This window comes from Fusarium oxysporum, chromosome IV, assembly GCF_013085055.1.
Source record: "Fusarium oxysporum Fo47 chromosome IV, complete sequence".
In the NCBI taxonomy this organism is placed as follows: Eukaryota; Fungi; Ascomycota; class Sordariomycetes; order Hypocreales; family Nectriaceae; genus Fusarium; species Fusarium oxysporum.
In genome coordinates this window covers 166,412-192,679 of record NC_072843.1, presented here as the reverse complement: position 1 = coordinate 192,679, position 26,268 = coordinate 166,412, and the positions used below count along the sequence as shown (strand labels likewise).

General features: G+C 48.2%; 12 protein-coding genes across 12 annotated transcripts; 6 read left to right on the top strand and 6 right to left on the bottom strand.

Annotated features, from left to right (window-relative positions):
- Positions 1–599: 599 nt before the first annotated feature.
- Positions 600–3,378, top strand: FOBCDRAFT_249270 (uncharacterized protein; the record flags this gene model as incomplete). Its single annotated transcript, XM_059610880.1, has 3 exons — positions 600–1,434; positions 1,582–1,897; positions 1,941–3,378. 3 exons carry the CDS (start codon positions 600–602, stop codon positions 3,376–3,378), a joined length of 2,589 nt encoding a protein of 862 aa, XP_059464599.1.
- A 141-nt stretch (positions 3,379–3,519) lies between these two features.
- Positions 3,520–4,355, bottom strand: FOBCDRAFT_271961 (uncharacterized protein; the record flags this gene model as incomplete). Its single annotated transcript, XM_059611467.1, has 4 exons — positions 3,520–3,569; positions 3,629–3,830; positions 3,880–4,287; positions 4,338–4,355. 4 exons carry the CDS (start codon positions 4,353–4,355, stop codon positions 3,520–3,522), a joined length of 678 nt encoding a protein of 225 aa, XP_059467039.1.
- An 868-nt stretch (positions 4,356–5,223) lies between these two features.
- FOBCDRAFT_179797 (uncharacterized protein) lies at positions 5,224–6,636 on the top strand (the record flags this gene model as incomplete). Its single annotated transcript, XM_031180222.2, has 1 exon — positions 5,224–6,636. The coding sequence occupies one exon, from the start codon at positions 5,224–5,226 to the stop codon at positions 6,634–6,636; it is 1,413 nt and encodes a 470-aa protein (XP_031046109.2).
- A 43-nt stretch (positions 6,637–6,679) lies between these two features.
- On the bottom strand, positions 6,680–8,890 carry FOBCDRAFT_179795 (uncharacterized protein). The gene is made up of 7 exons (XM_031180223.3): positions 8,786–8,890; positions 8,499–8,734; positions 8,075–8,446; positions 7,770–8,027; positions 7,556–7,718; positions 7,169–7,503; positions 6,680–7,119 (listed from the first exon to the last, which is right to left on the bottom strand). The coding sequence occupies exons 1-7, from the start codon at positions 8,826–8,828 to the stop codon at positions 6,787–6,789; spliced, it is 1,740 nt and encodes a 579-aa protein (XP_031046110.2). The 5' UTR covers positions 8,829–8,890; the 3' UTR covers positions 6,680–6,786.
- Positions 8,891–9,293: 403 nt separating this feature from the next.
- Positions 9,294–10,571, top strand: FOBCDRAFT_179791 (uncharacterized protein; the record flags this gene model as incomplete). The annotated part of the gene is made up of 5 exons (XM_059608559.1): positions 9,294–9,368; positions 9,418–9,466; positions 9,537–9,673; positions 9,725–10,253; positions 10,309–10,571. 5 exons carry the CDS (start codon positions 9,294–9,296, stop codon positions 10,569–10,571), a joined length of 1,053 nt encoding a protein of 350 aa, XP_059464598.1.
- Positions 10,572–10,789: 218 nt separating this feature from the next.
- Positions 10,790–11,619, bottom strand: FOBCDRAFT_179789 (uncharacterized protein). The gene is made up of 2 exons (XM_031180225.3): positions 11,093–11,619; positions 10,790–11,044 (listed from the first exon to the last, which is right to left on the bottom strand). Exons 1-2 carry the CDS (start codon positions 11,594–11,596, stop codon positions 10,811–10,813), a joined length of 738 nt encoding a protein of 245 aa, XP_031046112.3. The 5' UTR covers positions 11,597–11,619; the 3' UTR covers positions 10,790–10,810.
- Positions 11,620–12,016: 397 nt separating this feature from the next.
- Positions 12,017–13,275, top strand: FOBCDRAFT_219643 (Alpha/Beta hydrolase protein). The gene is made up of 2 exons (XM_031180226.3): positions 12,017–12,962; positions 13,022–13,275. Exons 1-2 carry the CDS (start codon positions 12,061–12,063, stop codon positions 13,182–13,184), a joined length of 1,065 nt encoding a protein of 354 aa, XP_031046113.2. The 5' UTR covers positions 12,017–12,060; the 3' UTR covers positions 13,185–13,275.
- Positions 13,276–13,494: 219 nt separating this feature from the next.
- FOBCDRAFT_158152 (uncharacterized protein) lies at positions 13,495–15,204 on the bottom strand (the record flags this gene model as incomplete). The annotated part of the gene is made up of 2 exons (XM_059608387.1): positions 13,495–13,800; positions 13,853–15,204. The coding sequence occupies 2 exons, from the start codon at positions 15,202–15,204 to the stop codon at positions 13,500–13,502; spliced, it is 1,653 nt and encodes a 550-aa protein (XP_059467038.1). The 3' UTR covers positions 13,495–13,499.
- Positions 15,205–15,747: 543 nt separating this feature from the next.
- Positions 15,748–16,993, bottom strand: FOBCDRAFT_179780 (beta-lactamase-like protein; the record flags this gene model as incomplete). Its single annotated transcript, XM_031180228.3, has 3 exons — positions 15,748–16,391; positions 16,441–16,581; positions 16,638–16,993. 3 exons carry the CDS (start codon positions 16,991–16,993, stop codon positions 15,782–15,784), a joined length of 1,107 nt encoding a protein of 368 aa, XP_031046115.3. The 3' UTR covers positions 15,748–15,781.
- Positions 16,994–17,402: 409 nt separating this feature from the next.
- FOBCDRAFT_249261 (major facilitator superfamily domain-containing protein) lies at positions 17,403–21,899 on the top strand (the record flags this gene model as incomplete). Its single annotated transcript, XM_059610879.1, has 7 exons — positions 17,403–17,613; positions 17,662–17,702; positions 17,755–18,033; positions 18,083–19,045; positions 19,732–20,050; positions 20,101–20,882; positions 20,934–21,899. 7 exons carry the CDS (start codon positions 17,403–17,405, stop codon positions 21,897–21,899), a joined length of 3,561 nt encoding a protein of 1,186 aa, XP_059467037.1.
- A 164-nt stretch (positions 21,900–22,063) lies between these two features.
- On the bottom strand, positions 22,064–24,245 carry FOBCDRAFT_259109 (uncharacterized protein). Its single transcript, XM_031180232.3, has 4 exons — positions 23,726–24,245; positions 23,436–23,677; positions 22,772–23,388; positions 22,064–22,719 (listed from the first exon to the last, which is right to left on the bottom strand). The coding sequence occupies exons 1-4, from the start codon at positions 24,101–24,103 to the stop codon at positions 22,145–22,147; spliced, it is 1,812 nt and encodes a 603-aa protein (XP_031046119.1). The 5' UTR covers positions 24,104–24,245; the 3' UTR covers positions 22,064–22,144.
- A 354-nt stretch (positions 24,246–24,599) lies between these two features.
- Positions 24,600–25,869, top strand: FOBCDRAFT_179770 (uncharacterized protein). The gene is made up of 4 exons (XM_031180233.3): positions 24,600–25,065; positions 25,125–25,297; positions 25,395–25,629; positions 25,681–25,869. The coding sequence occupies exons 1-4, from the start codon at positions 24,687–24,689 to the stop codon at positions 25,857–25,859; spliced, it is 966 nt and encodes a 321-aa protein (XP_031046120.2). The 5' UTR covers positions 24,600–24,686; the 3' UTR covers positions 25,860–25,869.
- Positions 25,870–26,268: the final 399 nt, after the last annotated feature.

Sequence of the window (26,268 nt, the reverse complement as noted above, 5' to 3'; positions counted from 1 at the left end):
AGCAGCCTCAATTCTCCGAAAGCTACAAGATCTGCACTAAAATCGATCTCATCAACGAACAAGCTCATGAGGCTTGTTCTATTCAATTTAACATGCCAGAACCGGGACACTGCAAGCTCTGATTCCCGGGTTTACGGCGCCGGATCGGGTATCGAGTGAGGATCCATTACAGCAGGCATTCCACGCCGTCAAGCCCCATTCTTCAACAGGCAATTTATCGGCAGGGTCCAGACATATGGGACCAGGTAAGCTTGTATTGAGTTTACACATATATCATGGCTTTCTGGATGCAAATGTGATCATTCCTGACTGTCAAAGGACTGCGCCTCAACCACAGGCGATGATCATCTCAGCCCGGTCGATGTGGAAGCTGAGTATGCCTTGTTCAGTGCAAATCCATGCAAGATGCCGAAGGTGCAGCGCTGTAATTCCGCTTCCCCACCTCAACGCCTGGTTACAGTGAGCGAGACACTGAAGATGGCAGGCTCCATGTAAGGCGTTCTGCCCGCCTGGTTGAGATGACAGTTGTCAATTCGAAAACCTCTTGTCGCTCCATGAACCTTCATCACGTAGCGCTTGGTGAATAGACTCATTGCAAGATGCCCTCGCTCCCCGCGTTTCTGTCTCGTTCGGTGCCAGTGTCCAGTGGCAATAGCGGTGGAATCACTGATGCACCTGTGATTCCCAGTACCCGCCTGGGTCCTGCAGCTGATCTGCTTGAGAATGAGCTATTCAGAATGTACTGGGAAGGAGTCGAGCGTGAGCTGCCATATTTATTGTTGACATTCGGGCGCTGGAAATCACGTCAAGACACATCGGACTTTCTCCCGGAGGAAGAGGATGACTTTATTTACGGTTATGATACGTTTCTTGATTCAGTTTCCGATATCTCTCGCCAATTTCATGAACGCAACAAGAGAAATCAACGATCCAAACGTCCAGAGAAGAAAGCGAAAAAAGACACGAAAGCGCCACCTTCATACGATGAAGTTCTACGAGACCGTGGCTGGGATATCTTCGCCGACATGAAGAGCAACAGCATCAAGGGCGGTATAAGAACCTCCCTTAGCGAACGCAAATTACTGGACCCAGCTAGACGAAGAGCTCGCATGCTTCTTCAATCAGCGCAATTCCTCGACATCGACAAAATTATCGAGTATCGCGAACCTGAAAAAGCACTGTCGTTCTGGAAAAGACCTGCCTCCGCTCAAATACGGCTTGGGTTCTATGATGAATTGGATCAGCCGATATTCGTCCCACAGCTCTGCTCTGAATGCAAGGCGACAATTCGGGGATGCACCTTTCAGGACACCAGCGACAAAACCATCGTCATATGCGAAAGCTGTTACCGAGCGGCGCATTATGGCCAGACGCGCTTTGTCAAGAAATACAAAGAGTGCTGTCTTCCAACGGCCTTGACGCCAGAGATCAGCCGTAAGTTGTGTTATTGCAGTACAGTTCGTCGACGCGACCAGGATGGACGCTCCAGGTCGCTGTGGCCAATTGACCCTGAGCTTGACGAAGGCCATCACGTCAAAGGCGGGCTTGGTCGTGTAGGCTGCGGACTGTACACAGTCACAGATCTCTTTGCAGAGGCAAAGTATGCGTCTACAAGATCACAGTTTGGCAAAAATGACAGCTTGCTTCAGTTACGAAAAAAGGATCCTGTAGGTGGCGAGCTGCTGAAACCTGTGGCTGTAACCAGGAAGCAACCAAGTCGATTGGCACATCTCAACGAGACCTCGCTCCCAGAATACGGCTATTCTTATGGGTTCAGTATTGATGAGCCGGAGGATATTCCCATGTACTTGCGGTCGACTATGGAGAAGTACCCGTATGGGAACGTTCATATGGCTCTTCGCTTTGGCCCTCTGATCATTGAGAATGGCGTCGCAAAGTAAGTCGCTCGACTCATCATTTGGCAGAAGCTGACAACTCAGTACCATGGGCGGCGTCCTTGTCACCAGTCGAGACCCGCCTTCATTACAAGTCATCCGTGATCCCTCAGAAGATATCACAAAGTCTCTTCTTCTCACAGGCGAGAGAGATCGTATTCTCCATGTACAGGATCGACCGAGGCACCCGAAGCGATACAAAGCCTTCATGAAGCAAGTCGTCGGAGGTGCCTTTTGCGGTTTCTTCGAGTCTGGTATCGAAGATGAGCTTATTGATGCCTTCATACATGAATCTAATTGTCTGACCGAGGACGGATTGACTTTTGCAGAGCAAGAAGCTATGCTTAAACAGAGTACCAAACGTCTGCTTCTACACGTCAAAGAGTACCTCGCATCGAGGGTGCAGGCGTACATCTCGAGCATCACTGCTCGTCTTCTCGACCCAGAGGTCCAGCTCAAATGGCATTATCGTGACAACAATTGCCAGGCATTCTGTGACAAATTGATCGGCCGCGACATGTTCGCTCCCCTCTTTGCCTCCAAGACAGCGGTAAGCCAACCAATGCCACTGTACTTGATGAGCTTTGTGTGTCGACCCGGCTCAAATGTTCCTACACGGGCATTCTCAAAATACGACGTTCCAAATGGTCTCACAGAAGAATACCTCCTCAAGTTTCGCTATGGACGTCACGATGACTCTGACATTGTGGATACGCTGGCTGAATACTGGACGGATTGGGGCGCTTTCGGAGGAGGGCCCATTTACCCATACCAAGATGTCTTTCCGTGGGATTGTACAGAAGCATATGATCGGTATCCTGGAAACTGTGGCGATTGCAACATTTCGAAACATGTTCTTGCATTCCCGTTTGACTCATGGTCCATCGCGTCTCTGCATCTTGCCCGAGGCCGGCAACTGTATCCTGCTGATGCACAGCCTCCCGTAGGCAAATCAGCAGAGAAACGAGCAAACCCAGGCATAATGACAGACACCGAATGGTTCAAGAACCGCATCACTGTACTACTCGGCCAAGATGTCCTCCTCACAGCTGCAGTCGCTATGGCGAACTCCAGTCAATTCCAAGCATCAACAACATGGCTCACCAACCATGAAGACGAGACCATGGATAGACTCAAGCTCGGCGGCATTCATCGCGCACAACCTTTCAGTCATCACTTTGAGAAAGGCGCTTACCACCAATACTTTGTCGCCGACTGGGCCTTCCTCGCTCAACCGTTACGAGTCTTAGAGTATGAGAAGTTCAGGGCCTGGAGAGCAACTAAGATCGATGTTGGTGCAACCACATCGGATGACGGTAGCGGGGGAGGAGGATGCGGCACAGGACCTTTCGCTTGTGGTGCGGTAGCCGCGGGATGTGCAGTAGGATCTCCAGGAATGGCTGGGGATACGTGTGGAAGTGGATGCGTATCGAGCTGTGGTGGCGGTGATGGTGATGGAGGATGTGGTGGTTGCGGAGGATGAGGCATAGCAATCTACATCAATCGTATAAACTAAGCCATATACTACGTATGGTGTCCCGCCCAATGACACTCATGTCTTCCCTTCCCACAAAACCACCACCGGGTAGATCCTTTCCCTATAGGCCACATACATATCGCGCAATCAACATTCCTTGGCAATGTTCTGCTGAGATAGAACTCGTCCCTCTTCTCCTTCATGTCGGTAAGTTTCTCCCCGTCAAGCTTGATGCAGTATCGACACAGGTATCTACCACCATCTTCCCATTGCGGCTCGCGGAAAGTACAGCAATTAACATGCTGCATCTCGAGATCTTGCATGTTCCATTTCGCATTGAATGGTGCTGCACCACCGGGTGCGGAGATGAGGTAGCACATTGTGCAGACAGCGTAGCAATGCGCGAAGTGATCTTTTATGCGGGAAGATCGAATTCGCTGTTTTGGGGCTTTGCAGGCCTATTGATAATGTCAGCATTGAGTAGCAAGAGGTGACGGTCTAACTCACGTCGCAGATCACACGTTCGCATGACCAACATTCGCTCTTTTTCCCTCTGAGACACGATGCTATGCATAGCGACTCTATCCGGTCGTGGCGAGAGGTGGGGTCCATAGATGGATAAAATACACCGGTACGCATCAATTTCGAGGTGAACGACAAGTTCACCAGGTCATCGTAATGAAGGTGACTTGCGAGTCGCTCAGCAATATTGTCGCTTTGCAGCATGATTGCCAGGGATCTTTCTTGACCCGGAGGCTTCTGCGATGACAGTCGATTGATGTCATGTGGCCATCTCTTCACCGGTTTGTCCTGTATTGGTAGGAAACGGCGTCTGAGGACGATCGCTGGGAGGCTTATGAAGCGAGGGAAGGCAGCGATGGGGAATAGCAAAACGTCTTGACCAGCAAGGAGGATCTTTGCCGCTGTCAGTCTTATCCTTATCGCCAATGTGTGCAACGACCTACAATCGTGAACATGGTCATGATTTTCCCTAGGCTTGCCCCGAACGTCCAATCTTTCGACCCTGTAGGAATCGGGTTCCGGCAGACTTCCACGACTGAGAAGAGAATAATAGCCCAGTCAACACATAAGATATAAAAACATCCGCGACTTCGTTGGGATGAGTCCCACGACCCTCGGCTCTCGTGTGATGCCGCAATCAATGAGCTGAGGATCGGCCATAATGTCAACCAGATTCCCTACTACCATTAATACCCATAGTACAAATTAGCTGGAGGGCTCACGAGAAATTGACGTCCTCTATCCAAGTGTCCTAATCGCCACCATGGATTGAGCACCACCAATGGCCCATACAACCACAGAGGAATAAATGACCAGAAGCGAAGCCGCCCAAATGTCCTTGCTGTCCTGCCACAAATGCTGGCAATGTTGACGATCATGAGAATGCCCCATGTGATCATAAAAATCGAGAAGAATGCTTTGTGTAGAGTATCCATGATTGCATCGTTGCTCTTAGCATGAAAATTGATGTTGCGTTGTGAATGTCCATGGCTCAGTAAACTTACAGTGGCTGGTTGGCACTGCGGAATAACCCCGCGATGATCGACAGGTCGAGAACGCCTGGGCATCGACCTCTCTTTAACCGGGCGTAAGATGACTTTGTTTCAAGGCGCGCGATTGGCGAGATTGCGAAGCTGACAAGCAAGGGTGCCTGAGATGTGGTACAATTTTTGTTTGAGGTGTCGCGAGGCAAACTGAAGGTTGCTGGGAGCCTGATTGTCAGGCGCCAAGGGCTTTTTGAACCTGGATCGCCTCACTCTCTAGCAAGATCTGAGAATTAAAGATGTCCACAAAGAGCAAACGAGAGGATTTCCGACTTCATGTTGCAATATGGCTTTGGAGCATCGGTTCACCAAACTTTCCCTACACGAGCAGGGGAAGGAGATGGTCTCAGGCTCATCGCGTCCAAACGATCCGAACGGCAGACCATACGAACTCGCCGTCAAACCAGAAGACTTTCCAATAATCCCCGACCCCGGCGTCTTTAAGTTTTCGATGACAAAAAATGTCAACAACAAGCTTTCAAAGAGACAGACAGCTCCGGATTTGGCTCTGCCTACTCTGTCTGAATGCGCAGCTCACCTCGAATTCCTCGAGACGCTCTTCATCTTGAGGCAGAAGATACTGGTTTCCAAAGAGTTGGATGATGTGATGCAGACTAAACCTGTGAGGGAGACCAAGACCGGTACTCAGGGAGATGAGAAGACGCTCAAAGACGAGAAGCTTTGGGAACGACGACAAGCGAAGTGGCCGAAGTTCGTTGAGCTTGCTACAGTTCGCTTTCTTGCCTGGCGAGAACATTTCAACAAATCTTCGGAAAGAGAAGTCACACGAGACAATCTTCCGCCTCTCGATATTCTCATGGTCTGGCACTCGTTTCTTCTCAATCCCCGACTATTCTCCAACACATGTTCAGAAGAACCTCTCTTCTCAGTCAAGTTTCCTTGGAAACATATTCACAACGCTATCGATAACGCAGAATGGGCTTTCACCTTGCCGCCAGCGGCAGCAGCAAATTATGAAGAAGCATCTGGTTTTGCACCAAATCTCTTCAACGATATCCTTTCATGGAAAGGCCTTACAAACTCTACGCTTGTGAACATGTCGAACACTGGTTTTGGCGGCATTGGCTATAAGCCCGTCATCTACGAGAGCCCATGTAAAGAATACTCACAGCTCTTTCGATACTGTGACTTGGAATTGGCCAAGCAGCTCAGGGATGCTGTTATTCGTCAGGCATCGTTTGTTGATAAGATGAATTCCTTCATGTGGATACGCAGTCCTGCTCTCGAGGGGACGATCAGACGGGCTATTACGCGGTACCTAAACTTCTGCAAGCTTCTTAAGATGTCTAAAGCTACTGTTGTGCCAACGTTGGATATTGATCTGGTTTGGCACACCCATCAATGCACGGCCAAGAATTATGGACAAGCGATGAAGGTGTTAGCGGGTAAGTTCGTCAATCATGACGATACCATTGAGAAGCCACAATTAGGCGATGGTTTCGGCGAGACAAGAAGATTGTATCGAGTGTACTTTGGACAAGAATATCGTGCTTGTGGGTGCTGGGATTGTCAAGCTCTTTTGACGGAACTTGAAAGGGCGGTGGAGGACGGAAAAGATGTGGATATGGATAAGATCGCAGCGAAGGTCAAGGGCGATGTGTTCTATTATAGGGCAGTGGAGTGGTCAAGAAGGCAAAAAACGAGCTTGCCAAAGCGACTCGTGGCTGAGAGCTTATAATCACCACACAGAACTTGGCAGAAGAAAATAGCCGTGATGAAATCTCATATTGAATGAAGAAGAAAGACTAGAGTAAACCACTAGTCTTCCTCGGAAAATTACAAATACCACAATGAAAATGCTAAAGTAGGCGCTCAAGTATTCTAAGATCTATAGCTTTGCTCCCTCAGCTCGTCTCTTCTCTCGCTCCTTATCCCTAAGCAGTCGACGAAGGATCTTTCCGCTTGGACTCTTGGGTATAACCTCCAGGAACTCTACACCTCCTCTAAGTTGTTTATAGGAAGCCTTGTTATCAGCAACATGCTTCATGATATCATTCGCCACTTTCTTCTCATCCAAGGACTCAGCCAAAGAACTCTTCACTACAAAAGCCTTCGGTACCTCTCCTGATCTCTCATCAGGTACCTGGATCACAGCACAGTCAAAGACATGTGGGCTTGTCAGAATATGAGCCTCGAGTTCCGCGGGTGCAACCTGATGGCCCTGCTAATTGTCAGTAATGCTTCAACCGGACAGGAGGTAGGTCACATACCTTGACCTTGATGAGTTCCTTGATTCTATCGACAATCACAATATGTTCGTGACCAGACGGAGCCAAAGTCACTATGGCTTCGTCTCCAGTGCGGATATATCTTCCATCTTGGTGATGTACAAACGTTTCAGAGGTAGCCTTCTCGTTGTTCAGATAGCCCAGCACAACTGACGGGGCTTGAACGAGGAGCTCGCCTGGCTTGTCATACTCAGTGACCTCGTTGCCTTCAAGGTCAATGATCTTGGCTTTGGCACCCGGCAATAAGGACCCAGAGCCTTTTGTAAAGACATCATCCTCGCTTGAAGACGTGACGACGGTGGCAGTCTCAGTCATTCCTTCGTATAATTAGTCAAGAGTCTCTGGGATGTATTGCGTGCTAGGACTCACCATAGGCTTGGGCGATTGTCCAATCAGGGTAGAGATTCTTCATATCCTGGATAGTCTCTTCACCCAGCGGTGCAGCGCCGCAGTAGACGAATTTAACACTGCTTAGGTCATACTTGGCGCAAATATCCTTGAATCTTAAGACTTGGATGATAATTGGTGGTACCTTGAGTGATTGTTAGTGATAATGACAGCCGTCAAGAAAATATATACAGACCACTAGCAGCTGCCGAATCTTGAATTCTTGGATCGACTTGAGGAAATCATTCAAGTCAAACTTTGGGAGAACAATGACCTGATCACCTCGCCACGTGCAAGTATGAGCAGCAATAACAAGGCCGTAGATATGAGAGAAGGGCAGAAACCCTGTCACTGCTTGTGTTTCCACGCCTTTCTTCTGTCTGGCGGCAGAGTCATAGGTAACATGCTGCAATACATTCGAGATGACGTTTCTATGAGATATCATCACAGCTTTCTGCATGACATTAGCATGTATCATAGCTAGGAAGGGAACGATCTTACCGGTAATCCTGATGTTCCACTTGAGAAGCATAAAAAGGCTGTCTGACGTGCACCCTGACCCTGAACCCACTGGAGCTTCTCGAGCTCTTCAAGTTTCGAACCTTCGTTGATAAGATCCTCTACGGAAGCATGTTTGAAACTTGAGGTAGGTTCAGCTCGCGGTATGTCGAACAGATAGACGTTTTCGTCTGGTATGCCAACGTTCTTGGCTGCCTCAAGTGCTACCTCGAGTAGTGGTGTACAAGTGACTAGAGCCTTGGCTCCTGATGCCTTGAGCTGATGAGTCAGTTCATCAGAGGAGTAAGCGGCATTGGCCGGCGTGGCAATCCCATTGAGTCGGTGAACGCCATAGATGGCAGTTACAAAGTCAATCTAGCGTCATGTATCAGATAGCTGTCCTCATAGAAGCCCGGCATATACGTACTGTGTTGAGAGAGAAGATAGCCAAAACCTTATCCCATGGCGTTCCTTCATTTGGCTGCCATTGAAGACGCTTTGCCAAAGCTCTTGCAAAGGACTCTGACCGCTCGAACAGTTCAGGTGCCGAGTATGAACGACCAGTGATACCGCAGGTAAATGGATGTCTGCTCTTGGCAATGGGTTGGCGACCATACGCCTCATTCTTCATAAATTCAGCAATAGGTATCGAATCAGGAGGATCTTCAATATGTCAGCAATGGGAAGTCCCATCATCGGAGGCACGCGACTCACCAATTGGGAGCTGAGGCACCCAGCTTGGAGAAGTAAACACCATGTTGGTATGAGGTCCTTGTTTTTCGCACCTTCAGACGCGTTTCGCACTATGATAGGTTAAAATAGTATTGAGACAGCCAGAGTGAATTTCTCATTGAAGGACATCAGCGAGTCAGCGAGTCAGCGACCTAACGTCATGAAAACAATTGTGGTGGAGTTCTTGGCGGAGCTACACTCTTATAGGAAAACCGAGAGCATTGCCATCTCAGATAGCGGCCAATCCCCCGCATTCTCCAGATTACTAGGAGTGGATTTCTAAGCCAACCATAGGTCCTTATTGCCTCGCAGAACCTCGGTAGAAAATCCTACCGAAACCCGTCCGTGTCTATGAAAGGAAACCGAACTGACTACAGCTCTCCAAAAGCCGAATAATAGATCGTGATTTAGGCTGGACTACTGCTACCTATACTCCAGTGAGAAAAGTCAACATTAATCACCACATTCAAATCATTGACCAAATTTCACCATGACTGTTACAAATTCCGAAAGAGTGCCAGCAACCATGTTTGCATGGAGGAAACACAAAGGAAGTCCAAAGCCGGTAATGCAAACTGCCGATTTTCATAAATTAACACATTAACATATTCGAGGTTTTCGAAGAAGTGTCCGTTCCCAAAGCATCGCCAAATGGCATTCTTTGTAAGATGCTGGCATCTGGCGGTATGAAGAGCCCTCCTGGTAGTTGACTAAAATCTGACCAATACTTTAGTTTGTAGAAGCGACCATTCGCTCCTCACGATAGAGAAGCAAGCATCTTGGTTCCAGGAAAAGTATATCCTGGGCCACGAAGGCTGCGGACAGATTATTGAAATAGGCAGTAATGTTCGAGATAACGTACTGAAAGTGGTAAGAAATTCTCTTTAACTACTAGCCTTAGTTAGTACTTATACCTTTCAGGGAGATATTGTGGCTCTTCATGCGGTCCCAGGCTGTGGACAAGACGATTGCCCCGAATGTTCTCGTGATCTGGCTCAACTGTGTGAAAGAGGCCATCACTCGGGCATTGGCCAAGATGGCTTTTACGCACCATATACCGCAGTTGATATCAGAGCTGCAGTCAAAGTCCCTGATGGTGTCAGCCCAGCAGAAGCTGCTGTAGCCACTGACGCTGTGAACACAGCATTTCACGCCATCACTAGGAGAGGAGAAGTCAAAAAGCATGAGACAGTATTTCTATTCGGTCTTGGTGGGCTAGGTTTCAATGCTCTTCAAATTGTTCGTTATATTGGGGCAAGAGTGATAGTTTCCGATATTCGACAAGAACTGCTTGATGAAGCCAAAGCTCTGGGCATACATGAGAAAGATATTGTCCCAGTAGGAAAACCTCCCCAGGACTTCATCAAAGAGAATGGCTTGGAAGGAAAGATCGACACCGTTCTTGACTTTGTTGGTACCCATCAGACATTTGAAGATGCTCAACATATCGGTAAGCAAATACCTTTGTTTGAAATTCGTCGAGCCCAAACTAATCTGTGCTTTAGTACGTCGTGGTGGCAAACTTCTTTGCATTGGCAGTCTTGACACAGAAAACACCATTCACATGAAGATTGGCACCAGAAAGAGGCTTTCCTTCATCTTCTCTTATGGTGGTCAAGTCAGAGATTTGGAGAAGGTTCTTGAACTTATCGCTTCTGGCCATATTAGTCCCCGAGTTGAAACCAGAAAGCTTCCGGACTTTGAGGAAGTTCTTGGGGCATTGGGTGAAGGAAAGATCAAGGCGAGAGTGGCATTACTACATGATTAGCCCCATTCATAAATTCCATTGACTTTTACGATGAACAACAAGATTTCCCATTTAATTTCTTTGGTAGTTTGTGCCGGTTCGTTGCCATACACTACTAAACTCAAAACTTAGCAGCACTCAGAGTCAAGTCATGTTTGGGCGGTTGAGGGGCCTATTTAGGCAATAGTTCTCTAATAGAAGACTAAAGTCTCGTCATTGATTTATAGTTGCTTCTATATGTAGGTATGTGGTAATCTATCTCAACCATTAACGCTTGCGCCAGCAGGCAAGCTAGTTCCAACGGCAGCAGTTGTTCCAGCATCAACTGGTAGAATAGCTCCCGTGATCCATCTTGCATGGTTACTCGCCAGAAACACGACAGCACAAGCAGCATCCCATGCTGTACCTTCAGTCCCAAGTAGACTCCTCGCCTTCCTCGCTTCCCTGGCCTCTTCTGACATGCCCTTAGCATACATCATCGGGGTATAAAGCATCTAAATACTTTTAGCTATTTCTTCTTGTTCTCAGGCTTCATCACTTACTCCAGGACAGACACAGTTCACTCTGATACCGTCTTTGGCGTGGTGAGCGGCCATCGCTCTGGTCATATTGACCACTGCTCCTTTGGCGGTTGGATAGAGCAAATGAGGTGTACCGCCCTTCAAGCCGGCTACACTCCCCATATTGACGATAGATCCTTTGATCTCACCATCGTTCTTGGTCATTGCTGGTATAGCATACTTTGCCATCAAAACCATGCTTGAAACATTGACCTCGAGACCCATCGTCCACTTGGCCATATCCACGTCAATGGCTGTCCCCGAAGCGCCTGCTATGCCGACATTATTGACAAGAATATCCAAGCGACCGAATTCTTCCAATGCCAGGGCAACAGCCTTCTCACAATCGTCTGCATCTGTGACATTTCCTTGTGCCGGTATCGCCTTTTTGGAAGCTGAGCTTTGGTTGGCCATATCGGCCGTCTTTGTTGCCCATTCTAAATCCATATCAAGGCATATGACATTGCAGCCCTCATTGGCCAACATGATTGATATCGCCCTGCCATTGCCAATACCATCTCCAAAGCAGCCGGCGCCCGTGACAATGGCGACTTTGTCTTTCAGTGAACGAGACGGAGGTTGAGTGGGTATCTCGGCCATTGCGCTGTTTGTTTTTGGATCAGTGGTGAACCTCGTATTGTGAAACGATACAATGAATCATCTCATTTCGCAATATTTAATCATGAGGTCGACATGGAGTGCTCCTTCCTCCGGAACTGTTGGACGGCTTTCCTAATCGGGAATTGCCAGAGCTTAATACTCTAATTCAACCTCATTTTGTGGGGTCGCGCCGAGGTACGACGGCAGGAACGGGGACGGAATCACATGGCTACAGCCAATTACGTACCTGAAGCATTGATACCCCTCAAGTATGCATTTTGATGAGATTGACTTATTGAGACTAAACAATAACAAGAAATATCTTTTGAAACACCATCGAATCTTTCACCATGTGCGACTTTTCGGAATATGGCCCCAAATCTGCAGAATGGCTTGCAGTAGAGGCAAGTCTACCGCCTCCTCCAAATTTCGCGGATATCTATGAGAGGCAGGCCGTAGTCAACAAGGGTCGTGAGGAGATATCTGCGAACGGTATGAAGGAGCTGGGTCACTTGGTCCGCATGAAAGACTACAAGATTCCAACGAGAGACAATTCTTTCATAGAGGCGCGAAGCTATGAGCCTGTCGATGCTGCGGAAGATGCTCTCCTACCGATCTACATCCACCTTCATGGTGGAGGATATTTATTCGGGACACTCTCATCCGAAGATGCCATCTCCTCGCGGATTGCAATTGGAGCGAAAGTAACCGTTATCAATGTGAACTATCGTCACACGCCGGATCATACTTTTCCAACAGCTTGGAATGACGTCGAAGATGCCTTCTATTGGATACACGATCACATCGATGAGCTTCAAGGCAAATCTGATCAGGTTGTCATTGGCGGTATCAGCGCTGGTGCTCAGTTAGCAGCGGCCCTGACTCTGAGACAGAACATCTCTGCGCCAGATATCCGCCAGTATCCCAAGATTGCTGGACAGATCTTGATGATCCCAGCTTTGGTCCACCTCAACCACTATCAGTCGCAACTCGACCAACTTAAAAGTCCATTGGTGTCTTCATATGTCCAGAATGAAGATGCACCGATTCTTCCCAAGAAGGTCATCGACTTCTTTACTGGAATGCTGAAGTTTCCAATTCCTTTTCCAGATGCTGATGATTTCCGAGCAAACACTGGAAACGCATCGGCTCCTCAAGTGAAAGGTCTCCCTCCCACTGTCTTTGGCATTGCCGGTGCCGATCCTCTGCGTGATGAAGGCCTCTTGTATGGCAGAAGGCTTGCCGAGGCAGGGTAAGTCAGCAGTCACTGGTTTTGGTCTCACTGAAATAGCTGACATGAAATGGCAACAGAGTCCCCACGGATATTCATGTCTTCAAAGGATTGCCTCATGGCTTTCGTAGGTATGGGGATCAGTTGACTGAGTCTAAACGATGGGATAGAGTCATGGAGCAGGGAATTATTTGGGCACTCTCGAACCCTGAGGCTAGGAAGTTTGAAATCAAAACCACTTAGATAACACATCTCATCTACCATAACCTTAAGGTTCTAGAGGACTTGGAAATCTGAACTCGATGGATAAGATAAACAATAGAGGATATTCCAATACCTTCTAAGCTCATTATATGATGTCCTAAAATACTCTAAATTATCCTAAACTATCATAATTTGCCCTAAGCTTATTAAGGATTCCGCATGATATCTGCCTATCATCAACTTCAAGATGAAGCTGTTTTAACCGACCAAACTCCCTGTAGCACCTCTCAGGCCTCAGTTACATCACAAAGTATCATATCATAATAACATTTAAATTCTAATAGACTATATCCTTCAAGCGTATCTCAATACAAAGTCCGAATAATCCCTCCCCTTGACCTCATCACATCTCTTTCGATACCCTGGTGCAGGCCCATTATATCTCGTCATGGATCTCTTCTGCTTATGAGCCAGGTTCTTGTTGACACCAGTCATCCATGAGTCAACTTCATTAGCCAGTAAGCCCTTTCCGCATTCATGCACATGTTGCGTCCACTCCTCCATACCCTTGTCAGTTGCTTCAGCACTGATGATCTTATTGTCACGAGCATATCGTATAAACTCTGCGACCCAGTTTGCTGCATACTCAATGGACCTGAAGGCAGCTGGTTAGTACTGATAGTAGTAAAAGAAGTTGATGGCCATACCTAGGAATGTTTCCAAACATCTGATGGGGACCCATAATCATAAACATGTTAGGAAAGTCCTGGACAGTAAGTCCGAGGAACGTCCTGATACCCTCAGCCCAGACATCCTTCAGATTGGTTCCGTTTCGTCCTTGAATATCAACTGCGTTGAAGGATCCAGTTACGGCATCAAATCCAGTGGCATAGATCAGAACATCAAGCTCATAAAATGCATCTCCTGTCTGAACTCCAGTCTCTGTGATCTGAGAAATCGGGTCTTCTCTAATATCAACCAACTTGACGTTTGACTGGTTGAAAACCTCGAAGTAACCGCTCTCAAGAGGAACTCTCCTTGTACCGAAGCCATGATTCTTGGGAATCAACTTCTCAGCCACTTCTGGATCATTGATTCTTGCTCGGATCTTATCGGCGTGAAACTTGCTGTAAAGCTCGTTCGCCTTGTGGTCTGTGAAGACATCTGAAGAAACACTGAGAACTTTGGCGAATCCAGGTTCGGCATAGAGCTTCTCCCATTGCTCCTGACGCTCCTCTTCTGTCATAGAGAAGACGCTCCTGCTGTCACCGACATGAATGAAGCATGCGTATGATTCGGCACATTTGCGGAAGATTTCTGGGTATCTTGTGCGGATCTCGCCCATCTCCTCTGGGCTGATTTTCTTGTTTCGAAGTGGAGCTGTCCAGTTTGGTGTCCTTTGGAACACTGTCAAGTGGCCGACCTTATCCGATATGGCTTGAATAGTCTGAATCGCTGTTGCACCGGTACCAATAATGCCCACTCGCTTGCCATTCAAAGCGGAAGCATCACTTGGCCATCTGGCTGTATGCCAGGCTTGCCCCTTGAAACTTTGTACACCGGGAATGTTTGGTAAAGTCGGTTGGTTGAGAATGCCCATAGCGGTGATGAGGTATCTGGTAGTGTACTGCGAGCCATCTTCATCCTCAAGAAGCCAGGATGATGTATCTTCTTGGAACTTCGCTGATTTGACGCGTGTGTTGAACTGCATATCACGCTTCAGGTCGAATTTGTCTGTGAGATATTGGATGTACTGAAGGGTTTCTGGTTGAGGGGCAAAGTGTTCTGTCCAGTTCCACTCATCGAGAACTTCTTGTGAAAATGAAAAGATGTATGAGTAGCTCTCTGAGTCAAAACGAGCACCAGGATACCTGTTCCAGAACCAAGTTCCGCCCTCCCCGGAACCTGCTTCGATAACTCGTGTCTTCAAGCCAAGTTCCCGCATGCGGTACAGGCTAAGAATACCACTGAGTCCAGCACCAATGATAAGAACATCATAGTCCAAGTTGCTGTCTGGTGATCCAAACGCATCACCGCGAATTGGTTGTGCTGAAGGCATTGTGAAGTTGTGGAACGATGATGATAGGGTGGTTGCCAGATAGAGAAGTGGCGCTGTACTGAGGTATGACAAAGTTTTAAAGATCTGAAGGTTGCAGCACATTTGGTATCATGAGGGTTACGTCCGGCGTGTCGATTTATGCCCGCGGGTTTATTCTCCTCTGTACACATTCCAGGGAGTCCTTGTCGACCCCGCACATCCGGGGGTTGACGGCTGGGGTATCGTGTAACCGAGAGTTAAACTTGAGGCTATCCCCGCCTTTCCCAAATAGGATAACCAGATATTGCCGAGTCATTTGGCATCTCATAACGCTAGCCAAAGGGCGTCCGATACTCGGACACGGGGTTGATAAGAAACCGAAGTTGTTGAATTGATGGCTTGCCAAGCCGTTAGAGTCATAGACCAAAGGGAGCTTGTGACACCTGTCAGAATTAGTAGATTTCAGGCCGGCAATCCTGTTACAAGTTGCCTGAGTTTAGGTGAACAGCTAGCTAACGGTAACTTCTCAAATGAAGATAGCTCAAAATATAATTGAATTCATCTATTCACCAAGTTGAGCTGTTACGATCTAGCCTTCTCATACAACTCCTTTTGACTCCAGCAACCCCTCAGATTCCCAGAACTTTTCCAGATCGCGTAAGAAAGCCCACTTCAAGCCTTTTCCAAATCCTCTTTCCTTCCAATCATTCAGACTCTTCGGAAAGTGAGGAACGCCATCGCGTACCGTGGAATCATGAGCAACAACCACAAAGATATTCTCATTACAGTCTAGTTCCTGTAGCTGCTTCGTAGTCTTGGCGGCAAGTTCTAGATCCAAGCCAAACGTCAAGTCAAAGAGAGAATCAGTTGGTGCCCTTCCTCGTGACTTTTGCAGTCGATCAAAAGCTTCTCCAGGGCAGAGAACACCATCCTCGTGTGGATGACAAGGATGAGGGCTGATGGTATCTGGCACTGGAAGAAACTTGGAAGGTCGGAAGATGCCTGCATAGTGACAGATATCTCCTCCCATGAGAATGAAAGTGTCTGGGGAGGTTGTAGTCCTTGCTAGCCCACAGAGGTGACCGACAGCATGCCCGGGACTGTCGAGGAGATAGAATGAACCATCTCCAAAATAGTCAAAGGCGGGGAACTGACCAATCTTGAGAGAGTCTGGACCCTCGAAACTAATCTCACGCAGATTACGATTCCTACCAATGATAAGCTTTCATAATCCACATGTTTTAGAACTATACATACGCGTAGTCGCTTTCTTGTATGGGGGACTCCGGGTTCGCAGGGGCTCCTGGTAGCATTGCTTCTTTAAAACCCGGACCAACTACAAGATCTGTGAGATGTGGAAAACTGGAAGGATCACCGATGTGATCCCAATGCCAATGACTAGAAAGTTTAGTAACTTCAGCCATCAACAGATTCTTTCGGTCGATTGGACTAACCTCCATATCACGGCTTCAATCTCAGTCAAGGGGACACCATTATCCTGCAAGATGTCTGCCACATTCCCCGCTACTTCGATAGTGTACTTAGTAGTCGGCAAGTACTTGACAATAGACGGTGAGTAATTGTCGTAATCTTTTCGAATTCCCAAGTCAAAGACAAGTTTCCTCCCAGACTGGTGCTCAATGAGGAACGATAATGAAGGAGAACTCTTGAATGTTTCAAGACCAGGTACAGCTGGTGCCATGAATCTCTCAAGAATTGCAGGACCAAAGTTGACGGGATTAATGAGCTTGACGGCTTTGATTGCCTCCCCGAGAGGAATCTCAAGGTGCGGTGCTTTCTCTGGAGCCATGTTGTCTTTGTTGGATGTGACTTGGGAAGGTGCCTAGGCCGAGACAAACTTGCTGCTTTTACCAATAGTTTAACTTAAATGTTCTTAGACTGATAACCCCAACCTGAGTTAAGATCAGAATGACACAGATGATTAGAAGATTTTGAACTGTACAAGCTCACGCGTCAATAGGCTGTCACCCCGCAACAATAGCGTCGGGCCCAGGCCATCGGCATAGTGATCGGCAAACCAAAAGCAGAAAAGCTTGCCAAGCCCGTCTAACACAAACAACCCACCCCGGACTCTACCCCAGAATTTTACCCCGTACCATCCAGCGTCAAAGCAAGATTCAATCAAGATAAGTATCGTGCTCTGATCCACTCGAAATGCTCCATCATCATCATCACCATCATTCATCATTCAATCAACAATGTCTGATTCTGAAAAGGGCGCAGCTATCAATCATCGAGAGGAGGCAGACATGACTCCTAAGCAAGGCGTTGAAGTTGACACCGTCCATCAGGATGAGGCCATGAAAGTCCTCGAGGCCTACGGGGGTGATGAGGCCTGGACTGAGGCGGAGGAGAAGAAGTTGCGCCGCAAGATTGATTGGAAGCTTATGCCTGTTCTCTGCGCAACATGTAAGCTGCATGATCGTCGAGCAGGGGATAGAAGCTAACTCTATACAGATGGACTTCAGTACTACGACAAGGCCATGCTTTCCCAAGCAGTATGTTCTGTATCTCCAAGCTTCATGTCTTTGCTAACATATGTTCTCTAAGGCTTTGTTCGGACTCAGAGAAGATCTCGGTCTTCTCACCGGAGATCGATATGCCATGTCGGCTGCCATTTTCTATCTCGGTTTCATCATTGGAGCTTATCCAGCAATGATGCTCGCTCAGCGATATCCTATCGAACGAGTCGCTTCCGGCATTGTCACAATTTGGGGTATCTGCCTCATCCTGACTGTGGTATGCAAGGATTACAAGACACTCTATACACAACGGTTCTTTCTTGGCTTGTTGGAGAGTGGTATCAGTCCTATGTTTATGATGATTGTCGTAAGTCTGCCTGTCTCATACCGGTTGAGTCCTTACTTAGTCTTTTCAGGGAAGTTTCTATAAGAAGAACGAGCAGGCAATGCGCATGGGTATCTGGTACTCTTGCACTGGTTACGTCTCGATCATCTCCCCTATCATCAACTACGGATTCGGCCAAATCAACGGAGGAGTATCCTCTTGGCGATACATGTACTACTTCTCCGGCGCCCTGACCATCGTCTGGGGTATCATTCTCGTCTTCGTCCTCCCTCCCGATCCTGTCCGCGCCAAGGGCTTCAACGAGAGAGAAAGATATATCCTGGTTGCGAGACTTAAGACCAACAACTCTGGTGTCCGCAACACTCATCTCAAAGTCGCTCAGATCTGGGAACTCCTGCTTGACCCCAAGTTCTGGATTGTGTTTTCCATCGCTTTCTTGTCTATGATTGCCAATGCCCCTATCTCGACTTTCGTCCCTATCATCATCCATGGTTTCGGCTTCAGCACCCTCAACTCGCTGTTGCTTATGATGCCTTGTGGCGCATATGCTGGAACTCTTCAGCTTCTGTTCCCTTACCTGGCCTACAAATACAGGAACAACAGGTCCTATCTGGTCTTTATTGCTCAGATGGGCACTGTCCTCGCTGCTTTGTTGCTTTGGCTTCTTCCACTCTCGGCTACTGGGGCTCTCCTCTTTGCCGTTTACATCCTCCCATCCGTGGGCGGTGGCTACGCTGTTCTCATGGGTCTGCAAATTGCCAATACTGCGGGATACACCAAGCGGTCCGTCGCCTCGTCTGGTCTCTATATCGGCTACTGTCTCGGTAACTTCGTTGGTCCTCTCTGCTTCAAGAAAGGAGACGCACCTCGCTTTGAGCCCGGTTTTATTGTTGTCGTCGTTACTTCCATTATAGCCGGCCTCCTTGCTCTTGTTTACCGCGTTCTATGCATGTGGTCGAACAGCAAGCGCGACAAGTCTGGTACCACCGAAGGTTTTGATCATGCCTATGAGGATGACCTCACTGATAAGAAGGTAAGTCGTCCGTTGTCACTCAGGGGTTTACGTACTAACAAGTCAGAACATGCAATTCCGCTACATCCTCTAAATGTCTTGGTTCGTAAGTTTTGTCGAGTTTGGCTCGGAATGAATCTAGTCTTGGTTTAGTAAGGTAGTCTATGAGTTTTAATTCAATGTTCGAATGAGATACATATTGAACAATATGCCGATGTTTTCATGACATAGTACACAGCATGCTGCTATCTCTTGTGACAAAATGGTATGAATGTCGTCACGAAAGCTTACCCTGAAGCAGCGTTGAAATCTGGTTAATGACCTAGACTTAGTGTTATAATTCCATAAATAACCATACGGCTTATGATCAAAACTAAAGCTTACATCTAAATAAAATAAACTCATCATAAAACTGAAGGAAATGCCTGTGTTCTTCCCCCAGGACTTATGGAAGGAACGCGTCAAACCCCGCGGGCGAAAAATACGCCGAGCTTAAACTCAGCAGAGCGAAGAGGCTACAGGCGCTAACTCCCGCTAAAACCAACGCACCTCCCCCGTCCATTGCAACCTGAACCACGACCTCGGCTTCTAAATCTGGGGTTAGTCTGGGGTCCAGAGTTAATCTCGCCCTGGGCCTGCATCGGCATCCAACCTCTTCCTGCCTCAAACCGAAACACGACAACCACGCTCTCATCCGGCAATGACAGAACTCGTCGGCAATTGGCTCCACTTCAGTGCACGACAGCCGAAACGAAAGCGCGCTGAAGCTGTTTGTTTCTTTTGTCATTCAAAGAAGATCAAGTGCGATTTGCAGGTCAGTCTCCCCGCTCGCTTCGGGCGTTGATGTGCCGGGCTTTGAGCTGACTGTTCGCAAGAGCCGGACGTCGCAAGGGCAGGCGAAATGCTCTAACTGTGATAACCAAGATCAAGATTGTCATCTTCGGCCGTCACGAAGGGGCAAGCAGCGCCGGAGAACGTCTACGCAAGCTGAGTGTGGCACTGAATGCGATACTATTGTCGCCGCAGGTAGGTAGCTCTGGGGCGTCACTTGAGCTGTAGTAACACCGAGATTCAAGGTGAAGATGTGGGCGAGAACAATCCAGAGCCACCTGATGCAACAGAAATCGACTTTGATGAGAATGTAATTGACCCAGGCATGTGTGACACGCCAGCGCCTGTGCATGCGACACCAATTCACGTCGCGTTCAACATACCAACAGCTGAGCGCGCTCCTGATGCTGCAGTCAATCATCCGACCAAGTCAAGCACGTCGCCAACAGAAGGCGCTGGCCGCAGTCATGCAGGAGACGTTGACACAGGCTTCCTTCAGATCTACGGGCCTGAGAACCAGCTCGAAGCTGAACAGCAGGAACTTGTGGCGAACCTTGAGCTTCGCAATCCGGCATCGGACCCCAGGCAACAGGAGCTGCAACAAAGCTTCTCAGAAACATACTTTGAGTACTGTTATCCATGGTGCCCTGTCCTTGACCACGACACGCTCGACTCTGAGCTGGCTCGATCGCCCATGCTTGCGAATGCCCTTGCACTCGCTGCGAGTCACATACAGCCGCCTCTGATACCCCACCAAGGCCCAGCCGCCTACTACGATAAAGCGAGGATGATGTTTTATATGGATGAGGAGCCAGATATACTCACGTCTCTGAAGGCTGTCTCTCTGTTCTACTGGTGGGCTCCTCGTTCACCGTCGACGGCACATCGGCATGCCAGCTGGTGGTGGACCTCCGTCATAATAAGACATGCACAGCAGATGAACATCCACCGTGAGCCGAAACAAGGTAGCGTGGCTTCGAGTGCACTTCACCTGAGTTTGCGTCGGCGATTATGGTGGACTGTGTTTGTAAGTTCTAACGCGTTTGATGTTGGCCGATGATTGCTAACTAGTCTTCAGGCACGAGAGCGATTGACGTCGCTATGCCAAAGCAAACCCTGCATCATTTGCCCCGAAGATATGACGATACAAGAAGTCCAACCCTCAGATTTCCCAAGCGATCCAACATCACAGAAGAAAGGCCGGATATTCAAGTACTGGGTTCGCCTTTCTGGTATAATGGGCAAAGTTTCCAAAGCACTATCGAAGTCCGTAGACCTCCCCCCAGAAACGGCGACATTCCCGACGGAGCTTAGACAAGAGCTCGTCGCGTGGGTTCAATCGCTACCCGCAGATCTACAACTACCAATCGGCTCTAGTAGAACTGAAGGCTTCGACAGAGATGTTCATCAATTACATCTCCCATACTTGACCACGATCATTGTGATGCATTTACAGAGGACAACACCAGACCTGCCGCAAGCTCTGCCACCCGCGATATTAGCTGCTTCATGCATCGCAAGAATATTGAGAGACATCTTGTCGCGCGGAAATGCAAGGTTTCTCATGGCGATCACCTGCTGGTACTGCGGTACGGCCTTCATCGCGTTATTACAAGCAAGTCGGATCAAGCAATTCTCTCAAGAAGCGGAAGAGGGACTGGACATTCTGGACCAAGCAGTCGGCCAACTTCAGCAAATGTGGGCTTCTGCCAATGTCATCAGACAAGGCTTTGAACGACTGCGCGCGCTGCCTAGGTCCATGATGCATGCTGGTAAAGGCAGATCAACGGCGCCCAACGGGTCTAGCGACGCGCCATCGAACGACTTTGACTGGAAGCTTCTGTTTCCGTTTGTGACTAGATCTACAAGTCGGATCGCGGACTGTTTGCTTGCTGATGATGAGTTTGGAACGACAGCTACAGCACTGCCATCACCTGAGAATGCCGTGTTTCACGAGGACCTGCTTAATCGCTACCATGACTTACTGGAGCCATTTGTTGATTACAATTTTGACTTTTCAAACATTAATCTTGATATCCTATAGTAATGGAAAGATGTTTAGTACAAGCGAATATTATCGCATGGCAAATTGGTCTGTACCTTGTCCTTATGCTTTGTTTGCTGGGTCTGTTATCACAACTCTTTGTTCACCCACAATCCCAATAACAGAATGTATGCAAACTAAATCGCAATCCTGATACGGGGATCTAAATGAAAACTCATAATTTAAGATCTAATGCTATCTTAACCCGAACTGCTGTAAATGGTATCCTACTCCCCAATCAAGCCTCAACACCGAAGCGTCTCCGCCTTCTCAACATACCACGACAAATCGCTCTCCGGATCCATCTCAAACTCTGTGAACCCATTGCCCATGAATCTAAACGGATTCGCCGTGTTATACTCGATCTCAAAGTCCTCCGCACGAATGTCCCCAAGCATGCGATTAAACAGATGAGCACTTCCACCAAACAGCGCCGTAACACGTCCATCAACTTTGCCTCGCTTATACCAACTTGTACAGCCACCACTCCAGACTAGAGTCTTGTGGACTTGATCGCAGTACTTGATGAAGGCGTCGACTTTTTCCTTCTTGGGGACGACGTACTTGATGTCTTCAGTTGACATCTTCTTGATCCACTTGACGAAGTAGTCGCCTGTCCAGTTGAGGGACTCGACGAGGGAGCCGTGGCCGCCGAGACAGTTGGGCCCCATCATCATGAAGTAGTTTGGCATGGAGGGGACGGCGACGGAGATGTAAGCCTCGGGGTCTTCTTTCCATTGCTCACGGAGATCAATGTTGTTCAGACCGACGATGGGATAGCGGGGACGGAAAGAGACGTCGAAGCCAGTGGCATATACAACTGGCGGATTGTTAGTATCCTCTGATTCTTGGAGAAAAGCACTGTTACTTACTGACGTCGACCTCATGCTCCTTACCATCAGCAGTCTTGAGGCCCTTCTTCGTAACCTGCGTAATCGCACTATCCGTCAAATGACAGTTCGGTCGCAAGAATGATTCGAGATATCCAGGGCCAGGTGTGATACGACGACAACCCAACTCCCACTTAGGAATAAGCTTGGAACACAGCACAGGATCATGACCAAGCTTCTCAGCCATCTGCTCAGCAGCCATCTTCATACCCCGCTCATTATTCTCGCCCTTTCGGAAGATGTAGAAAGACTTATTCGTGCGAGAGATGATACCCTTGCGATGTTGAAGATGAAGCTCTGGGTCCTGGAAGCGCGCCTTATCTTGCTCTGAGTAGCGAGGGTTGGGGTCATCGTCCTCTCTGCCGAGATGCTTTGAGGGCGGGGCTCTGTAGTAGACCCATGCTGGGCCACGCACGAAATTTGTGACTTCTGTTCCGGGCAGTTTTGCCATTTGCGGAACAATCTGGATTCCCGATGAACCGTTGCCAATGACAGCGATGCGCTTATTGGAGTAGTCGTAGGAATGATCCCAACTGGCTGAGTGAGTGGTGTGGCCTTCGAAGTCCTTCAGACCGGGGATCTTGGGCCATGATTCGTGACTGAGCAGTTAGTACTTGCATTCAGAGACGTTTCAGTTGAGACTTACACAAGAACTCCTTGCGCCGAGATCAACACGTGGCAGAACTCCTCCCGTTGAATACCCTCGTGCTCAACTGTGACCTTCCATTGACCTAGATCATCTAGCCACTCAGCGCCGACAACTCGGGTGTTAAGCTGCAAGTCACGATCAAGATTCCACTTCTTGACTGTCGCCTTCATATAAGACAAGATGTCACCTCCGCTTGCATAAAATCTCTCCCAGTTAGGATTGGGGTCAAATGGAAATGCCTAAAGGTCGTAAGTACAAGCTGTGATAACCTTCATGGGCAAACGTACGTAAATGTGACTCGGTACGTCGCATTGAACACCAGGATAATTATTCGCCAACCACGTGCCACCAATATCGCTGCGCGCCTCAAAGATAGTGTGATCAACAATGTCCTCCATCTCAGGGAAGCGATGTTGGAACTTGTGCGCCATCAACAGACCAGAGAAGCCCGCGCCAATAGTGAACACCTTGATCTTGCGTGGTGTGTAGGCATATTCTTGGCTCAGTGTAAATGGATCTGTTGCATGACCGTTTGTATGGCCGTTACTGAGTCCATTCTTGATGTCACCTAGCTTTGTGACAAGTTCTGGGAGCTCAGTTGCTGGCATTGAAGACAAGTCCTCGGCGGATTGCGCCTTAGTCTCTGGCGACTCAAAGGCAGGCATTGTGACTGATGTTGATGGGGTTGATCTTCGAGGCTACTGAAGATGTTTGTGAGATTGAAGCGATGGTGAGGATGATATTGATCTTGTATGTCAGTTCAGAGTGTTGTTGAAGTACTCATGATGCTTAACAATAGGTAAAATAGCTGGTGTTGTCTTTGCCCCATCAGCTCTACCAGCACTAGGCCGGCAAAGCCTCAATCAGGCCATCGCGTTAGCATATCGTGCCTCTTGCGTGGTCATTGCCGAAGTCATCTCCCCCTTCGCCAAGCAAGTTCGGCAAAGTTGTTAGTGTTGTTGATGAATGGCTATCCCGAAACGGTATTGCCGACTGTTAGTGACCAGCTGATGCTGAATGCGGGGTTGCAGCGATATCGCACAGGTACCCGAGCCGGCCAAGCCAAGCTGCGCGACAGTATCTACATACTTAGAGGGAGATAGGGAATAAGAATTGCATTTTGTCAATTTTAGCTCAAGTTTATCTGGTTTACCTAAACTTGTAAAGATCTCCTAAATTATCGTCTTGTTTATTGCTCCACAAGACACCATCGCCACCAATCCCAAGCCCACCAAGCTCACTTACACCATGGCTGTGAACCGCTATGCTTACAATGGCCCAATCGACCACACAATCGCGCCTCAACTCGAGAATATTCGAGGCAAGTCGGTGATTGTCACAGGCGGCGCCAATGGCATGGGTGAAGCCTTTGTACGAGACTTTGTCGCTGCTGGTGCCTGGGTAACATTCGCCGATGTCAATGAAGAGCGCGGCAAAACAGTTGAAGCAGAGCTTAACGCCGACGGCCAAAAATGTGCCTTCATCAAGTGCGACATCAGAGACTGGGATCAACAAAAGGCCATGTTCGAAAAGGCCAAAACTCAAAGCCCAGGTAACTCGGTTGATATTGTCATCGCGAATGCTGGCATTTCTCGAAGTTCTGGAGATAGCTTGTGGAATCTAGATGGTGTGTACTCACTGAACCACCTGGAAGCTTAGTGGAGGAGCCCTGAACTGACCGCGCAGACCCCAACGGTGAACCGACAAAGCCCGACCTGAACATTGTTCGTGTCAACATAGACGGGACATTTTACACATGGAAGCTTGCGGTTCATTATTTCCGGAAGCAACCAGTGAGCGAAGAACGAGACCGGTGTTTCATTATTACTGGTAGCATGGTAGCATGGATCGATTCTCCAGTAAGTTCCCGCCAGACTTTGACGGCGCCCTTTGTCCGGCGTAAAACAATACAAGATCAACAACAACCAGAATTTGAAGCTGACTCGTATGCGTCAGGGCAATTGGGAGTATACAGGAACGAAATATGCGCTTCGCGGCTTCATGAGAACAGTCCGAAGATCAAGCCACGAGCAGTCTATCCGCATAAACTATGTCGCACCCTGCTGGATCAAGAGCGCCATTCGAACAGCCGAATACGAGAAGTGGCTGGTAGACCGCGGTGTGGAGTTTGGTGAACAGAAGGACGTTTCCAGCTGCATGTTGAGAATTGCAACTGATAGGAGCATCAATGGTGAGTATAAGAGATTCCATGACTTTAGTGAGGTGCTAATGACCATCACAGGTCGTTCATTGATGATCACGCCTCGTTCCATCGCAAAGGAGGGTTTCGTAGATATTGATAGAGAGGATTACAAGGACACACCAGAAGACGAGTATCTGAAGAAAGTACAAGCGTCACAGCTGGTAATTATTGAGGACAAATGGTTGGACTCATTCAAAGTCCGAGTATATAAAGAATAGTTGTTGTCGTGGGATAATAAATACAAAATTAGATAAAACGGGCTGTACTCAGCATAATAATAAAGAAAAAGTGAGAAATATGATTATAAATGATAGTGCAGGTGATTGGCAAAGCCCGCCTCGGACCTTCCCTGTGTTTGTAACAAGATGCAGCCCAACCTCCCCTCTTCAATGCATGTCCTCAACTATGTGAGAGGTGAGGCGTTGACACAACGCGCTCCATCATTCTGGGATGTTTTCGGACCGTTAATCACAAGAGATTTCTCTCCAGTCTATATGCTTTTGTCAGTAACTCAGAAATCCCGATTGCATTGCGGCTCACCTCAACATTGAATCGGTATATGACTCCCGAAGTATTCTCTGAAGCATACATGAGCTTATTACCAACAGAATAAGCAGCTCCCCTGAA